At 41.2% G+C, this 19,170-nt stretch overlaps 1 protein-coding gene across 6 annotated transcripts in view; it reads left to right on the top strand.

Moving 5' to 3' along the window:
• Positions 1 to 19,170, top strand: part of SGK3 (serum/glucocorticoid regulated kinase family member 3) — a 112,350-nt gene that overhangs the window by 59,115 nt on the left and 34,065 nt on the right. For 4 of the 6 annotated variants that reach the window (XM_070382313.1, XM_070382311.1, XM_070382312.1 and 1 more), the window contains exons 2-4: positions 6,000 to 6,216; positions 11,827 to 11,910; positions 14,269 to 14,341. In XM_070382313.1, the coding sequence (XP_070238414.1) occupies positions 6,139 to 6,216; positions 11,827 to 11,910; positions 14,269 to 14,341 (235 nt within the window). In that variant the 5' untranslated portion in view covers positions 6,000 to 6,138. Of the gene's footprint in view, positions 1 to 5,999; positions 6,217 to 11,826; positions 11,911 to 14,268; positions 14,342 to 19,170 lie in introns of those variants that run through there. The other 2 variants (XM_070382315.1, XM_070382314.1) reach the window with 2 other exon arrangements.

Genomic DNA, 19,170 nt, shown 5'->3' with positions numbered 1-19,170 from the left:
GGCTCTTGGTGAGAGCCGTGTTCACATCCCAGTGCTGCCACCCAGAGGTCTGTGAGGATGTGGACCTGGTAGCCTCAGTTTCTTCATCTGTAAAATAGGAATAATGACCCTTGACTTCTTGGGTTGCTGTGAGAAGTAAGCTATGTGTTGGATGTGAACACTTGAAACAGTGCCTGGTGTTAGCACTCAATAAATGTTACTTTCTCAACCTTAACAGTATTGACATTATGGACCAGGTAATTTTTTTTTTTCCTGGCCATGCTGCCCAGCATGTGAGATCTTAGTTCCCTGACTAGGGATTGAACCTGCATCCCCTGCTTTGGAAGTGCAGAGTCTTAACCACTGGATTGCCAGGGACGTCCCTTTTATTTATTATTGTTACTTATTTGTTAATTTTGTTGGGGAGGGGTACCAGGTAACTTTCTGTTGTAGGAGCAATGCAGGATGCATGGCATCATCCTTGACCTGTAGCCACTAGCAGCCCCCCAAACTATGACAACCAAACATGTCTCCATTCGTTGACAGATATCCCCTGTTGAGAACAACCATACATACAACATTTACTAGCTGTGACAGTATCTTGGCAAAGCATTCTCACCCCTAAGGTCCTCTGAAAGTTCTTTTCTTATCTGACCCACTTTGTTTTGTTATGTTGAACATGTCTGAGTTCATTCATGGTGTCAGGGCTTCCCAGGTGGCTCCGTGGTACAAGAATCCACCTGCCAATGCAGGACACATAGGAGATGTGGGTTTGATCTCTGGGTTGGGAAGTTCCCCTGGAGAAGGGAATGGCTACCCACTCCAGTATTCTTGCCTGGAAAATCCCATGGACAGAGGAGCCTGGCAGACTGCAGTCCATAGGATCCCAGAGTGGAAATTGACTGAGCGACTTCACACACACATCTGAACTCAGTCTCCTTAGAACCATGTGACCTCCCTTAGGCAAGCCAGCTGCCCCTGGGAACCAGTCTGCAGGATGATCTTGTGACTCTCCAGCAGAACGAAGGCAGACTGTTTTTCTGTTCCTCTTTGAGAGGCCCTCCATACCTCTGAACCTGCCCCAGAGTTCCAACTTTGATTCTCATGTGAACACATGGCTCTTTGTTCTTTTCTTTCTTAGTGTGGGATTCCTTTTTTTAATTAAACTTTTAATAGTAGAATAGTTTTTTTTTTAACTTACAAAATTGTAACAAAGATAGTAGTACAGAAGTACCCATGTATCCAACATCCATTTTTCCCTATTAATGTTATTATTATCTGGCAGCACCATGCAGAGGATCTTAGCTCCCAGATCAGGGATGGAACCCACGCCTCTGGCAGTGGAAGCACAGAGTTTTAACCCCTGGACTGCCAGGGACGTGCCTAGAGTGAGATTCTTATATCAGTCCTCTTCTCACTCCATTTTATTGAGCTGCCTGGCCATTAGATTTTTAATTGCTTCAGAATTTTAATTGCTTCAGTTTTACAGAATAAATACACCTTAAGTATACAGTCATAGCAAAATTGCTTTTTCAAAATTTTGCTTCTGACCATTTAAAAACGTGTCCATGAACCTTCTTCATTGCTTCCCAGAGGGCTCTTTAGAGCATACATGTGTTGTTGAGGTAGAGTGATCTAAAGGATAATGATCCTAAAGTCAGACCACTACTGGCTCTAATCCTGACTCCACCGCCTCAGGAGGTTACTTCATCTTTTTATGCTTCGGTTTCTCCTTGGTTTCCTCTCAGTGGAGCTGTTGTGAGGAGCAATCAGGTTAACACATGTAAAGCACAGTCTGGGTTATCATCTTGCTTAGACACTAAATATTAAATATTGTTAGGTTGCAGGTTCGACTCAGCTTAAGGAGAGCCAGTGTGGTATAGCAAATGAATACATATAGATTTGGGGAGTCACAGATTTGAGTTGGAATCACCTGTTTGCTGGATACTAGTGTGGACAAATGATTTGATCTTTGTACGATTTCTTCACAGCAATAATTTCATTATTCTAACTCCCTTTTTCAGAGAAAATTGAGGCAGACAAGTGTGATATCTTTCAAACATCTGTTCCCATACCTGCCTGGCTTTATAATTTGCAAAATAAATTTGCAATCTTTAGTTGCAGCATGGGAACTCTTAGTTGCGACACATGGGACCTGGTTCCCTTACCAGGAATCAAACCTGGGCCCCTCTATTGGGAGCTCAGAGTCTTAGCCACTGGACCACCAGGGAAATCCCTGCCTGGCTTTATCTTTAACAAGCCTGAGGATCCATGACGATCTGCGTGCATGTCCCTTTTGTGTGTTCTCAGAGTGTACCATGCATACATCTAAAATCATACTTAACCAACTATCATAAATTCTGTATAACCAACTATCATAAGTTCTGTATTGCTTATCATTCTACCCCATTAGTCAAGTTCCTTGCAGATAGAGTTTTCTCTTTGTCTTTGTGTTGCTTAGTGCGCAATGAAAGCTTAATAAGTATTTGTTGAATGAGGAAATATAAATTCATTTGAAGCAAATTGTAATGTATTTGATCCAGTTTACTGACTGACTGACTGAACAGTGCTAGGTTTCGTCATCGCAAATCCTTAAAACAACCTTGTGAAGTAGGCATTGCTAGCTTCATCTGCTAGATTAGAAAATTGGAACTCCTATCATTTAAACTTATGTAAGGACTCAAGGTAGAAAATTGTGTATTTCATCCCCATAAGAGCTGTGGTCATAGAAGAAAGGGTCTCCCAACAGGAGCTTCGGCCTTAAGAGAGAGAGGAACATAGCAGCGGCCATGCCACAGCCTGCCCAGGAGGGAGCAGGGCCAGGAGACGCATGTCCTGATGCCCTTCTTTCCACCCCATGTCCTGCCAGTGCCTCTCTGGATTAAATCAGCCGGCAGCCAGAGGGCCAGGGAACCTGTGTGGTGCGGGCTGTGGTGGTCACTATCCTAGGTTATGGAGTGTGGTGTGGAGCAGGGTGGAGTCTGAAAAGGAAAACAGAGAATGTCAGTGCAGTCTTCCTCTTTCTGTCCCTTAGCATTCGCTCACACTTGGTGCATAAAGCTTCTGTTCTTGACTCAGGAAACTCAAGGTCCTGTAGTCACTTCAGCCAGTTCATTCATGCTCCCACGTGGAGTCACTGCTAGTGTTCTTCACGTAAGGTGATAGAAAAAAACGAAAATAAAATGCAGCCGCTGTCTGCAGTCTACAGATGCAGTCTCAGCATCTGTAGCTAGTCCTCTGGCTCAAATGGCTCATCATTCCTTTTTTTCTTCTAATACTTACTTTCTGTTCCCCTTACCCTCTGCCTGGTCAGTCATTGTTTACCGGATGTCAAGGGTTGTGCTAGTTTTCTCCAGCAAAAACATCCCATTGGCATCACCATCTGATTAAATTTAGAATCATCCGTAGTCGTGCCCTAAGATCTTTGAGCCAGGTAAACAGACCCGTAAATGTGAGTGTAGTAGGAGTCAACACCCCTGTATCCTTCAGGTTTTTGACAGTGGCACTGGTTTCTGAGCTTCTCCAGGGATGTGATGAAGTTTTCGATTTGCTTTAGTGGGGAGACGGGGGAGAGGTTCAAGGATTCCTTCACCTTTTTTCCATAATGGATTTTATGACACAGAACAGGGAGCCAATTTAGGGATCTGGCCAGTGACTAAGTGTATCTATTTCCACTAAAATTCTAGGACTAGGAAAATAACCACAGGACAGGCCAGTGCTCCCATTGGACCCACCATGCGATAGATACCAGGTTTGACTTTATCTCTCACCTGCTCTCTGGAGTGAGATGGGTGCTCTGACTGGAGGGCTATGTTTTAGGTTTCCTGGGACTAGAGTCACTTCAGAGCTAGTGTCTGGTAACCTTTGGAAAATCCTCGCTCTTCTCTTTCCCAGTGGCCAGTCACCCTTGTGAATGGCTGCAGGTACTTCTTAAGTAAGGTCTGGAGAAAGCGTGATGGGGTGCACGTGTGGGTATGTCTAGGGCCACAGTAATCTTATGTTTAGATTACCGTGAATGTACTCCCTTATGTGTACCTCAGACTCCTGGTAAAATTGTTGAGATTCTTCACATTTTTTGGTGTAAAGTTGATCTCCTCTCAGAGTGGGCTTTGAACTTCTTTCTGGGCTGTTTTGGCATGTAATTCCCGTTAGGAGGCAGTGAGGGATGGTGGGGCAAAGAGAAATCGTGAAACAATTTGAAAGGGCTTATGCGAGGGGACTTAGGAGGCCGTGTCTCCTCAGAGGGCAGGTCGCTACTTTCAGCTGAGATGTTTGGCCAAATGTGGAGTTAAACACCCTTGTTGTTCAGTTGCTTGGTCGTGTCCGACTCTTTGCGACCCCATGGACTGCAGCATGCCAGACTTCCCTGTCCTTTACCGTCTCCCGGAGCTTGCTCAAGCTCATGTCCGTTGAGTTGGTGATGCCATCAACCATCTCATCCTTTGTTGTCCCTTCACCTCCTGCCTTCAGTCATTCCCAGCATTAGGGTCTTTTCCAATGAATCAGCTCTTCGCATCAGGTGGCCAAAGTATTGGAGCTTCAGCATCAGTCCTTCCAATGAATATTCAGGGTTTATTTCCTTTAGGATTGGCTTGTTTGATCTTCTTACTGTCCAAGGGACTCTCAACAGTCTTCTCCAACACCACAGTTCAAAAGCATCAATTCTTCGGTGCTCAGCTTTCTTTATGGTCCAACTCTCACATCCATACATGACTACTGGAAAAACCATAGCTTTGATTATATGGACCTTTTTTGGCAAAGTAATGTCTGTGCTTTTTAATATGCTGTCTAGGTTTGTCATTGCTTTTCTTCCAAGGAGCAAGCCTCATCTTTATCTGCCCAAGTGCCTGCATCTGTGATTTAGGGTCATTCACTTTTCCAGCTCTTGCCCTCATGTTAGCATAAGAGATTTTACAGCGTTGCATATTTAATTGGTTCTGCAACCCTTGTCATCAAACCATGCCTTGATTTTTAGTTGTATCAGATTAGCAGCTGTTAGGGGAAAAGGGCTCATTTAGAACAGCCATAGATTTTCCACTCATCTATTTGGGAATTCACAGCTTTCAGTTGGTCATTTGTTTTGTGTATATTCTCAGGGACAGTCAGAAGCAGCTACAGTCTAGGTCACTATTTTTGAAATCAACATTTTCATCATATACTTGACCTTATGGCACCTTGCTCACCACTTGTACTTCATCGTGGGACAGGAAGTTTGAATGGTCTTGGTATCACTATGTGCCAGATTGTCAGTTTCCCCTCCCCTCCCTCCATAGTAATGTTATCAGGATATTGATCAAACATGCATTTCATTTTTGAGGGTCAGTTTTCTGGGGTCATTCTTGGTGCATTTACTGGAGTAGAAGGGACTCGAACAAAGGGACTGTTGACTAAGCTGATGGGGGCAGAGGTGAGAGAAGCAATAGGACATGGGGAAGCACCCTTCTCACAGTGTTTGGAAGCCGTTACTGCTCCCAGGCTTTCAGCTGTAGCTTGAGAGAGGTCACCTGGTGGGAGCCAGACAGGCCTTGTTTTAAGTCACTTAACCTCTCTGTGTCTCAGTTGCCTCATTTGTAAAATGGGAGTAAATAATTGGTTACTAAACAGGTTCCCAATTGGAAGCAGACTTCACCAGTTCCTCTTGATGCTAGGAACTTAAAAACCACCCTTTGAAAACCCTACTCTCAGTCCATCACAATAGAGTCCTTTCAGGTGAGAGTTAACCCTTGGTCCATAGGAAACGTGGTTGTAAATGCTCCCGGAAATTCTTAGTAGAGAAGAAAGTGGACGATGCTCCCGGAAATTCTTAGTAGAGAAGAAAGTGGACGATTTAGCTATTGAAAGGGACATAACAGAAACTATGTCTCTAACCTGGGCTGAGACTTAAGATCAAAAGTTAAATTCCTGCAAGAAGAGGGATAAAATGGGTTCTGTGAGCCAGGAATGACAAATCAAGGTATTTTAAAATCATTTTGCTAATCAGTTCTTTTTTTTTTTCTTTTTTTTTTTTTCTGTTGGTTAAGGTTGCATGATGGAGTTTGAACATTACCTCAAGAGGTTTTATGTTTTGGATTAGCTAATTGTGTTTGTCCTCTGCTGACTGTTTCTTTGGACTCGCTTCTTCGTGTCCTTCTGAGGCAATAAACTCAAAGGGATTATACCATGGACTACAAGGAGAGCTGTCCAAGTGTAAGCATCCCCAGCTCTGATGAACACAGAGAGAAAAAGAAGAGGTTTACTGTAAGTATGTAATGTGAAGTTCATGGGACAAAATTGAATGTAGAGAATATTTCCATTTCTGCTTTTCTTCCTGAACCTAGAATGGCTTCCCCTAGACTTGGCAGCTTATCTTTCAAATGATGTGTCCTCCACAGTCTTCTCTGTGTACTGTGGTGAAATAGTTTCCTTTTCGGTGTAGTTTTTGCCTGTTTCCCTATCTCTTCAGAGATGCTTGTGAACTATCCCTTCAGAGATGCTTGTGAACTGTCCGATAGACCCTCTCAATTGAAAATGTGCATACGAGTGGTTCTGTGGCACATACACTTCTCAGGATCTGTGGACTCTGAAAGTCATTGATTCCATGTGAAGAACCACTGTCTTAATTTCCACATATCTTTCTTAAGACATTTGTCATTGTAAGATTTTTTTTTAATGTGGATCATTTTAAAAATATTTATTGAATTTGTTACAATTTTGTTTCTGTTTTATTTTATTTTATTTTTTGGCCCCAAGGCATGTCAGATCTTAGCTCCCTGGCTAGGAATCAAACCCGGATTTCCTGCATTGGAAGGTGCAGTCCTAATCACTGGACTGCCAGGGAGGCCCTGACATTTGTCATTTTCTACCTCATTGAAAAAATATTTAATCTCTTTTTTCACCAGAGAGGCAAAGTCCATTTCTAATTTTACCTTTTATTATCATGGTGGTAACTCAGTGGTAAAGAATACGCCTGCTAATGTAGGAGACACAGGAGATGTGGGTTCAATCCCTGGGTGGGAAAGATCCCCTGGAGGAGGAAGTGGCAACCCACTCCAGTATTCTTGCCTGGAGAATCCCATGGACAGAAGAGCCTGGCGGGCTACAGTCCAGGGGGTCACAAAGAGTCAGAAACGACTGCGCAATGTATCACCTTCTCCTCATCAGCTACTATAGGACTTTATAAAGAGCAAGCAGTGGGTATTTGGCTGAGTCAGTATATCAGTGACTGCTGTTGGGAAACACTCACTTTTTTATTTAGTGTAATGCCACACTATTAGTATTTAGTCTGGCAGTCTTGTTAGTATATAGAGATCTGCTGTCTTCCTTTTCCTCAAAAACTGTCATTTATCTTGTCTGTAACAGATCTGTTCTTCCTTGTAAGGCCCCACCCACTGAGCACTATGAAGAAACTCATTTAACCCCATCCTGTTTAACAGTTTGACTGAAAATGTAAGCAGTTCTTTTATGTAAAAACGCCTAGGCTGTCTTTTTCATTGTGGTCTCTTTCTCTTATGTGAACACATGCTCCTTCTCCAGCTTGGCATCGTGGTTTGTGGCCAGAGAGGTGTCCCCTTTCACAGTGTTTGTTCAGTGGATGACTGACCTCATGGTAGCCTGGCAAATGCCGGCTTTCTTGTCATCCTCTAGATCTTTGCCATTCCAGGTGTAGAGTGACGGGTCTGGTGAATCTCTGGCTGTGGTTGACCTGATCCAACCCTGGGCCTCATGCCTGCATCCACCACTGGCATCCGCCGTTGACGGACTGATCTGTAATCTGTTCTTTGTTGGCTTGGTGAGTGGGGGTGACTGACTGCTGACTTAGCTTCCCCTTGGCCCTGTGGTGGCTGTGGAGCCCACTGAGGCTCTGTGTGCCCTCCACTGCTCCTCACTCAAGTGGTCTGTCCTGGGCTCTGACCACTGGGCAACCTGGCCCCTGCCAGAGTCCACATCACAGGAGGGGGTTGAGGAGTTAAACTAAACCCTCTGACCACTCCAGTCTGCCTTCTTAACGACGTAGGGGCCCCCTAATGGTGGTTTTCTCCCAGAGCCTCAGACAGAGAGCTGGGAACAGCCCTTCCATTTTCTGTTCTCCCTTCCTTAATGAACATGCTTCCACAGCCTGCATGCACGCCCAGAGCAGAGAGATTGCAGCATGGGTCTGGCCATTTGACTCTCCTCAGACATTGTAGCATTATCTTCAGTGTTTATTCCACATTCATATAAGCCAGTTTTAGAGACATCACGTTGGATTTCTCTGGCGGTCCAGTGGTTAAGAATCCGCTTGCTAATGCAGGGGACAAGATTTTGATGTGTGGTCTGGGAAGATCTCACATGCCTCAACAACTCAGCCCTCTCTCTGGAGCCCACATGCCACAACTACTGAAGCCCGTGTGCACTAGAGCTCTGCAACAAGAGTAGCCACCGCAGTGAGAACCCCACGCACCACAACTAGAGAGGAGCCCCCGCTCGCCGTAACTAGAGAGAGCCCGCGCACAGCAATGGAGACCCAGCACAGCCAAAAGTAAATAAATATTAGAGGAAAAAACCATCATATTGATGTTAAACCAGAGATCAGTATACTTTAGGTAGCAGAGTAGAATGTGCAGTTTTCATTCCTTCCATCTCCTTATTTTTAACTTTGGTAAGTTCTCTCCTTCAAGGACAGAACCTCCTGCCGAGTTTGTTGGAAGCTCATCCATAGCAGATACATGCAGTGGGTTATCTCAAGGGTCCTGTTTTTCATGGTAGGAGTATTTCCTTGTCTTCTGTGAAAGGGTGAGGGAGGCCTCTAGCGTCACTCTTACCAGCTATTCCCAGAGCTGTCCCTGGAGTTCTCTGAGGCTCCCTCTAGATCACCTTGTTCACCTCCTCCTATCGGATGCTCAGATGGTACCTTGTCAAAGAGGGACTTTACTGACCACCTGCTATACAATAGCACCTTCACACGTCACCCTGCCCCTTCACACGTCACCCTGCCTCTTTCACACTCTGTCCCACTTACCCTGTTTAGCTTTTTAATAGCAATTATCACCACCTGACATACCTTTAGGTTTATTTATGTGCACTTCTCCTGAACTTGTTCTTTGAAGCAACAACTTCCCTCACTATCACTTCCCTCACTATCACATATCACCATATCTAGATCAGACATGGACATTTAGTAAGTGTTTGTGGCATTGAAGTTGAATGAGAAAGGAGGGTTAAGTTCTTGTGTTTGTTGCTGACCACTGTAGTACAGTCCTCGGTCCTCGACAAGCTTGGTTCTAGTCAGTGCAGATAGACCCCACCCAACCCAGCACAGACTCTGTCCAGCTTCAGCATGTCTGTGTAATACTTGGGAACAAAAATAGACACTGCGTTAACTCTTCAGTAATATTTTTATGAATAGTTCTCATGTGCCTTTTAAATGACTTTATTCAGTTCAGCTTCTCTCAGAAAAATGCACTGCATTCTAGAAAGTCTTGACTTAAACCAAGTCTAAATTATACTTTGATTTATCCACTCAGAGAACTGTCCTTGAGCTTTTTTCTTATGCCAGCTGCTGTTCTAGGCATTGGAGATAAGTGGGTAGCAAGCATGATGGCAGTCCTTGCTCTCAAGGAACTTAAATTCTGGTGCAAGACAAGCAACAAGGAAATCTTTTTTAAAAAAAACTTCATAAGATTTATTGTACTTGGTTTTGTTAAATTCTGTGTATTTTTGCAAATGAGAGTGTCTTTTCAAATTTGAAAGGTTTTTTTATTCACTTGTATTTTATTAGAACTTACTTAGTAAGCTCTTGTTCATAAATCATCCTGCTAATGAGTAACCTCACAGGGCTTTATCTCAGCTCCTATAAATAGAGAGCAGAGCTGCCTCAGCCTGGAACCTAGGTTTGGTTCCAGTCTTGGCTGTACTCGAGTATCCATGGGAAGCCACCTTATCCTGTCAGGAAGTCAGCACAGACAATGTTGTTTGTTCAAGATGCTCATAATCATATAAAGCTAAGTCTCTGATCCTTTGGAAGGAGTCCTGCTTCCAGGCCCATCTGATGCTGACTACCATGGGAGATAAAATCTGTAGTCTGCTTTTAGAAACATGGCTCTGTTTTGCTGGCACTCTGATTAGGTTCTTCTTCCTCTACTTCTGCACTCTCTCCAAAGGGAGCCATGTCATCTTATAAACAATTCTGACATCTTACCCAACAGCTTCCTGTAAGACAACTGAATGTCCTCTTGGTTAACACCAGAGGTAACACCAAAAAGCTCTCTTACCCTTGGAGCTCATGTAAAGGTGCCTGGATGGTCTTGTTCTCTCTGCCTCACTTATCCAGGTGACTAATGCAATGGGTTGGCTTCACCTTCCAGGTGAGACTTTGTCCCCTTTCTCATGGGAGGGTATGGCTTTACGTTGTGGGGCCCTTCTTACTGTGGGTCTGTTAATGTGACCTTATCTTTAACAGTACTTCAGAGTTCATACTTCATAAACATACACAGTGTCAGAGAGATCTTTGCTCACAGTATTATCTAACTATGAAGTGGTGAGTGGAGCTTTCCAGTCTCTCATGCGAAAGGATAGTTTGTGTAAATGCTTGTCTGGCCATCTTCTGAAGTAAATTTTCTGGCCATCTTCTGAAGTAAATGTACTGTGTTATCTACAGACTGTGGACAATTGTATTATAAACATCTCTTTCCCCTAATCTTCACTGTAAAATAGTGAGGTTGATAACCCAAGACATACATCAGTGAGTTTTTCTTCATACACCTAGATACTTGCTGTTTTTAGAAATGATAAAAAGATCTTTGGGGTCCAAATTGTTTTCTCTGTGTTATGTTGAATTATATTCTGAGCCTCTCTGTGGGATGGACTATGAAAGATAATTCTGTATTATAACTGTTGATTTGACTCTTGTTCTAGTGCATAGGAGGTTAGAATATTTAGATTTTAGTCTCACAAGTCTGTGAACTTGGGCAAGTTATTTAACTTCATGGGGCCATCATTTCTTCCTATCTGCAATAGGGGTTGTAATATTTTTTCTGTTTACTTCATAGGGTTGTTGACTCTGGTTATATGAAATTATGTGTGCATGAAAATGTTAAAACATAGGCAAGAAAGTCATAGGAAATATGAGAATAAAGTCTTGGTTTGAAAAATATTGTGTAAAAGATGCCCTGAAAGGAGGAGAACTAATAACTGAGTATTTACTATGTACCAGGCATCACTTTTGAAAATACTTTATCATTTCAGAGTAGTGGTTACCTTTGGGAAAGAAGAGAGCAATGTCATCTGTTGAAACTGTGTTTTATTCTTGGGGCTGCTGCTGCTGCTAAGTCACTTCAGTCGTGTCCGACTCTGTGTGACCCCATAGACGGCAGCCACCAGGCTCCCCCATCCCTGGAATTCTCCAGGCAAGAACACTGGAGTGGGTTGCCATTTCCTTCTCCAATGCAGGAAAGTGAAAAGTGAAAGTGAAGTTGCTCAGTCGTGTCCGACTCTTAGCGACCCCATGGACTGCAGCCTACCAGGCTCCTCCGTCCATGGGATTTTCGAGGCAAGAGTACTGGAGTGGGGTGCCATTGCCTTCTCCAGGAAATCTGAAACAAGAATGGAAAAATGCCAGAATTCAGAAGATGTAAATAATGAGTACACGGGTGTTCATTATGTTACTCTGAAAACTACAGAAAATTTTTCCTACCATTTAAAAAATAAAACACCTTTCAACAAGATAAAAGAAATGTTTGAGTTGGTATACTTGTGTATCTTGGAGGATTGTATATAAATATTAATGTTTAATTATCTATTTCATAGGTATGAAAACATTTTATTTGCATATGTAAATAGCTAGTGGGGAGTTTCCCTCAAATTTTATTTTATTATTTTTAATTTCTACAGGTTTATAAAGTTCTGGTCTCAGTGGGCAGGAGTGAGTGGTTTGTCTTCAGGAGATATGCAGAGTTTGATAAACTTTACAATACTGTAAGTAACAGTCTACAAGATTTTTACTTAAAACATCTGAGAAAACTGGAAGCTGAAGGAATTATTTGATGATTAAACAATACTTATGTATATATCAGACAAGCAGAAAAGAGATTCTTCAAAATCATCCTAATTTTGGAATGCTTACTAAAAAGGGTGAGAGAGGACTTCAGATAAACTACTGAAGATATAGATGTGTAGTCTAAAATACATTTCAGTGTCATAGAATATTAGAAATAAATCCTTTCTATCTGTTTTTCTAATAATTGTAAATCATCATGCTGCTGCTAAGTCACTTCAGTCGTGTCTGACTCTGCGACCCCAGAGACAGCAGCCCACCGGGCTCCCCCGTCCCTGGGATTCTCCAGGCAAGAACACTGGAGTGGGTTGCCATTTCCTTCTCCAATGCATCAGAGTGAAAAGTGAAAGTGAAGTCGCTCAGTCGTATCCGACTCTTTGCGACCCCATGGACTGCAGCCCACCAGTCTCCTTTGTCCATGGGATTTTCCAGGCAAAAGTACTGGAGTGGGGTGCCATTGCCTTCTTCGAATGATCATGCTATTTATTTCTAGTTAAATTGCCCAACTGTTAGCTTTAAGTGTTAGAGCAGAGAGATCACGGTATGGGATTGGCCATTTTTGCTGCAGTGTCTTCAGCATTTATTCCACGTTCAGGTAAGCCAGTTTTAGAAACATCATGTGTGTGCATGCTGAGTCACATCAGTCGTGTCCAACTCCTTGCAACCCCATGGACTGTAGCCCACCAGTCTCCTCTGTTTATGGAATTCTCCAGGCAAAAGTACTGGAGTGGGGAGCCAGTCCCTACTCCAAGGCATCTTCCCAGCCCAGGGGTCGAACCCATGTGTCCTCCGTTTCAGGCAGATTATTGTCTGATTCACCAGGGAAGCCCATTTAGAATAAAAGGGAAGAGAAAAAAATAACATTTTCAATCTGTAAACATGTGTTTTTTATGACTGTAGTTTGCATTTGGAAGCTTTTTATTATAGAACTTGTTGAACATGTATAGAACTAGACTAGTATAAATAGAGAACATCAGATAATGTACCATCCATCTTCAAGAATTATTGTACATGGTCATTCTTGTTTCATCTGTATCCCTAGCCAGCCCACTATAATTATGAAGCAGATCTCAAACATCGTATCTTTCTGTTTGTAAATATTTCTGTGTATATCTCTAAAAGATAGATTCTTTAAAAATATACAATGTCATTATCACAATAATTAATGAAAATGCTTTAATATCAAATACTCAGTGTTCATATGACTGGTTGAAAATCCTGTTAATTGTCTTTTTTTTTCAAACCGTTATAAATTTTATTTTTTTGTTTTAACTTTTTCAAAAATTTTTATTGAAATATAGTTGATTTTATGAGTTGTCTTTTAATCACTAAGTTTCCCCCTCCACCTCTCTTTTGTGTACAATTTTTTTGTTGGAAAAAACGGGTCGTTTCTCTACAGATTTTTTTATCTGAATTTTGCTGACAGCTTGCCCATAGTTTAGACTGATTAATTCACTGTCCTATTCTTTGTATTTCCTGTCATTGGAGATTTATCTGTATTCTCTCACACAAACGCACACTGTATGTGTGTGTATGTAGTATATGTTTGGGTTTTTTTGTTTGTTTCTAAAACATTTAAAGTTACTAGAGAAATGCAAGGATTGGTAAGGCTGTGTAAAGACAGTATATGCGTGGTTCTTTGATGTCAAGTGATGTCAGGCTTATAGTAAAAATAAGCATTTACCCATTTTCATGGCTTTACTGCCCTAAATTGAATTTCTTCAGGACCAAGTTGTTTTTCTCTGGGGATAGGCAAATCTAAGAGACAAATGTGTTAGAATATTAACAGGAGGAAGGATTGAGCAGAGGAAATTGAAAATTCATCAGCTTTCTCAGAAAACAATTGCCAGTCTGTCAGAACACAGAAGTTACATTTCCTGACATCATAAACAGGGAGTAAGTAACAGGTATTCAAAACCTATACCCCAGGTTCTTGTCCAAGTACTTAACTTAAACAATTTTAAGCCTCACAGCAAATCTATAAGTGCTCAGATTATCCCCATTTTCCACAAGAAAACTGAAGCACAGAGATGTTAAGTAGCTTATCCAAGGTCACAAAGATATTAATTGTTTTATTGGGACAAAAGAGAATTAGCCAGATTAATGGTATTTTACTGGCATAATTTAATATTGTACACTTAATCATGATATACTTAAAAGTATGATGGGTTTTTATGATGGAATTTTTTTTGAAAATTAGACTATATTTTATTTTGGCATGTGTATAACTAGAAGACCTATATAGTAAGTTTATGTAATATTATTTTTTTCAATTCTAGTTAAGGAAACAATTTCCTGCTATGGCCCTGAAGATTCCTGCCAAGAGAATATTTGGTGATAATTTTGATCCAGGTAGGCAGTAAATTCTTAGACCAGCCATGAGTAATGTTAAATTTTGAAGAAGCAGTTAACATATTCATTGCCCTGGATAGTAGTGTAAATCTGCAAAGCTGATGGTTCTCAGGCTGTATGCCTGATTACCAGGCATTGTTTTAAATACTTTATATGTTTTAATTCATTCACTCCTCACAGCAGCTTTTGGAGGCTGGTTTTACTATCATCACTATTTTATAGATGAGGAAGCTGAGGCACATGTTAGATAATTTGCCCAGGCTCACATACAGCTAATAAATAGCAGATCTGAAAGTTAAATTCAAGTGGTCTGGCTTCAGATAAATCTGTTGATCACTAAGGATAATGTGGATTACTTTCCTAACCATGAGAGGCATTCTTTGTTATATCCAGAAACATTTACTAAATGTGTGGTCTGTACATGGCACCTTTCAGGCCTTTGAATGGGATACAAGTATCCTATTGTTCACCTTTGGGAAGCCTAATGTCACATAGGATCTCAGAAATCTGGAGGCTGTATGTATGTCTGAAGCCTCAACTGCAAAAAAAATTTTTTTACTAGACTTTAAGAAATCAACCTAGTACACAAATATCTACTTATTAGACAGAAATCTCTATCCACTAGAAATTCCATACGTAAAGTCATCTGTCTATGCCACAGGTGGATCCTGACAAGCTATTGAGTTTCCTCTCTCCCCACCATCTTGCCTCCTCAGCTAACTTGCTTGTAACCATCAGACCTCTGATTCCTGAGTGTCTGCTTTCTTGGTGGTTACTCAGGATATGAGCTCTCAAACCACTTATCCTGCTTCCTCTCTACAGCCTGACCCTACACTGTTCTTTGTCTCCCAGACCTTTTCACCATACCCAGTGCAGTTCTGTCCACGATGAACAAACTCCTTTACCCTCCATCTTTTTCATATTTCTTTCACATTCTTGCTTTAATTAAAACTGACTCCCCCCCACCCCCACAGCCGCAGGCTGCTGGAATCCCCTGTAATCCTCTCAACTGAAGACGCTTTATTCTCCTATACTTTCTGAACCTTTGGATTGGAAAGGATTCTCATTTCCCCAATTTTTTTTCACTTCTCCTATTTTATGTAGATTGTTTTCCTCTTGGGAGAACTTAGCACACTTTATTGTCCTACCAGTCTGTTTTATCTGGGTGTAGATTTTACGAAGGTGGATACTTTATCTTTTTTATTTATGATGCCTAGTAAATATTTGGTTCTCAATAAATATTACATGAATTCATTAATAGAAGATTGAGTTGGCACAACACTGTCAGATTACACATTCCGTGGGTTGACTCTGTAGACCAGTGACTTTTGAGCTCTTATTCTCTTGTATTCTCTTTAGCTGCAGAATAGTGAAATCTTATGCAGAAAATGTCATGTGTAGAACAAATAAAAATGGAACTGCTTTGTTGGTGCAGCAGTGAAGTATGTCTGTAGAGCATGGGTTGAAAAACATTGTGGAGGGCAGCCTGGGGGCTTTAGAGTTACTTGAGCAAAATGGCAATATAATGTGAAACCCACCGTGTATATGTAAGTATGCACAGCAGAGGGAAGACAAGATAGAGACTGGGAGGCTGGTGAAGGGAATATTCCAGGAGTCCTCCAGTTAGAGAATGAGAGCTGCAAGTAGGGTGGAAATGGGGCTAAAAATTGAGTCAGTTTTTCTTTCTGGCTTACTTCACTCTGTATAATAGGCTCCAGTTTCATCCACCTCATTAGAACTGATTCAAATGTACTCTGTGGGAGAGGGAGAGGGTGGGATGATTTGGGAGAATGGCATTGAAACATGTATAATATCATATATGAAACGAGTCGCCAGTCCAAGTTCGATGCACGATACTGGATGCTTGGGGCTGGTGCACTGGGACGACCCAGAGGGATGGTACGGGGAGGGAGGAGGGAGGAGGGTTCAGGATGAGGAACATGTGTATGCCTGTGGCGGATTCATGTTGATATATGGCAAAACCAATACAATATTGTAAAGTTAAATAATTAAAAATAAAAATTGAGTCAGATGTAAGAATTCTTTTAATGAAAAACCTATAAAAAATCTTGGTGGTTGCTTGGGTAAAGGCGACATAGAGTAGAATCAGAGACAACTGATGTGTCCGACCTGGGGGAATGAGAGAATTAATTAATTTGAAGTGGCGGAAAGACACTTACGGTGACTCAAACCACATATTAGTAATTAATATGAGACTGGAAGTACGTTTAGAGTTTTGTGGAGCCCTCAATTAAACCCTGAAGTCAGAATCATTTTATCCAGGGAAGAAGGCAAAGGGATAAAGACTTGCAACATTGCTATTCCATTGTGAAAGGCAAAATACCAGACAAGTTCTTGTGGTATTGATGTTTTTGTGGATTAATTATTTGACACTAAAAATTGATTTTTATTGAACATTTGGAAATTAGTCATGAGCATATTTTATATGACTTGGCAACAGTTAAATAGACTACATGCCATAGATTTTTGGAAAACCCAAGTTACACTCAACAAATCAAAGATTGATAGAATGCTCATTTAATTAGGCTTTAGGGAAACAGACATTCTCATGTTTTGCTGGTGGGAATACAAAGTGGTACAAACCATATGAAATTTGGTAATATTTAGCAAAACTATCATGCGTTTCACTTTGACCAAGAAATCACATTTCTAGGGATCTGTTCTAAACTGCATAGGAAATGATGTATGTATAAGACTGTGGATTGTGGCACTGTTTTTAATAGTAAAAACTGGAAACAACTGAAATAGCCTTCCATTTTTGGACTATGATGCATCTGGGAAAAGGAACAAAAAACTCTTTGTACATTACTGTGAAGTGATCTCCAGAATACCCGGTTAAGTGGAAAAAACAAGGTGCAGATCTGGACATTGTATGTTTTTTGTGTAGGAAAGGATGTGAATATTCGAAAGGAAATAATGGAAGAATAAATCAAAACCTGAAAACTGATGACTTCAAGGAGAGGTCAGCTGAAGACACCTCTGGATGAATCTTGTTCATAGCTTTGCATATTTTAAGCAATTTAAAAACAAAAATAAATGCAATAATATTGCATAATATGCATAATATGGAGGTCTCTAACAATTGAAAATAAGCAAGGAAAAAATCTATAACCTAATTGGTGGTGAAACGCATGGAGAATAATTATTTTAAATGACTTTAAAACATGGACATTAACCTGTATATTCCTCATGGGACGTATGCTAAGGGCAAAAAAAGCACACAAAGCAATGTTACTCTGCATTCAGTGATCTTATTGTTAATTTTATAGAGTTCTTTTGTGATTGTGTTAGTGTTATGAGAACCAAAGTTTTAAGCAGAAGATGAAAGAGATACAAATATAAAACTGGAGATTTTAAGTTAAAAAAGTCCTGTGATTTTTAAACTTGATTTGGGAATATAGTATGAAGTCACAATTTATTTTTCCCTTTCTAAAACAGTACACATTTCCTAGCTCTCTCCCCTGGAAATGCCTAAAAACAGTAACAAATAAGGAGCAGCAAACACCCTTAGCATCCATCTAAATACCATTTCCCCTTTAAAGGAACCAGAGATCCATAGAAAAGTGCCATTTCCAGGTGCTGGGCAGGAAGTGTGCAAGATATCCTAGGACAGCTTGCCTGAAAGCAAAGAAGCTGTATAAGAATACTGACTGAAGTTTTATCAAAAGGACACAGGAGCACAATTGATGGGGGCTTTTACCAGCCAAGGAAGTGAAGTAGCTCAGTCATGTCTGACTCTGCGACCTCGTGGACTGTAGCCTACCAGGTTCCTCCCTCCGTGGGATTCTCCAGGCAAGAATACTAGAGTGGGTTGCCATTTCCTTCTCCAGGGGATCTTCCTGACCTAGGTAGGGATTGAACCTGGGTTTCCCGCATTGCAGGCAGATGCTTTAACCTCTGAGCCACCAGGGAAGCCCTTACCAGCCAAAGATGGGACAATAAGACCATGAAAAAAGAAGTTGCTCTTTTAACCTCGTGTTTGGCAGCTACCATGTAGAATTTTCCCACATATCTTTCTGAGTTCTTATGCTGCGACTTTTAAGTCCATATGTGTCATTTCCTTTTTCTTTTCACTTTATTTTGGTGGTTACCAATCTCTGTAAGATAAGTTTTACATACTTGAGGCAGAATTTAGGGTTGTTTCTGCCAATACTTCATGGCAAATAGATGGGGAAACAATAGAAACAGTGAGAGACTTTAATTTGGGGGGCTCCAAAATCACTGCAGATGGTGACTGCAGCCATGAAATTAAAACATGCTTGCTCCTTGGAAGAAAGGCTATAACCAACCTAGACAGCATATTAAAAAGCAGAGACATTACTTTGCCAACATAGTGAAAGCTATGATTTTTCCAGTAGTTATATGTGGATGTGAAAGTTGGCCTATAAAGAAAACTGAGCACTGAAGAATTGATGTTTTTGAACTGTTGTGTTGGAGAAGACTCTTGAGAATCTCTTGGACTGCAAGGAGATCCAGCCAGTCCGTCCTAAAGGAAATAAGTCCTGAATATTCATTGGAAGGACTCATGCTGAAACTGAAACTCCAATACTTTGGCTACCTGATGAGAAGAACTGACTCATTTAAAAAGACCCTGATGCTGGGAAAGATAAGGCAGGAGGAGAAGGGGACAACAGAGGATGAGATGGTTGGATGGCATCACTGACTCGATGGACATGAGTTTGAGCAAGCTCCAGGAGTTGGTGATGGACAGGGAAGCCTGGCATGCTGCAGTCTACGGGGTCGCAAAGAGTTGGACAGGACTGAGTGAACTGAACTGCCTATACTTTTCTTTTTTTTTTTTGCCTATA

Source organism: Bos mutus, chromosome 14, assembly GCF_027580195.1.
Source record: "Bos mutus isolate GX-2022 chromosome 14, NWIPB_WYAK_1.1, whole genome shotgun sequence".
Taxonomy (NCBI): domain Eukaryota; kingdom Metazoa; phylum Chordata; class Mammalia; order Artiodactyla; family Bovidae; genus Bos; species Bos mutus.
This window is presented reverse-complemented; position numbering and strand designations above follow the sequence as displayed.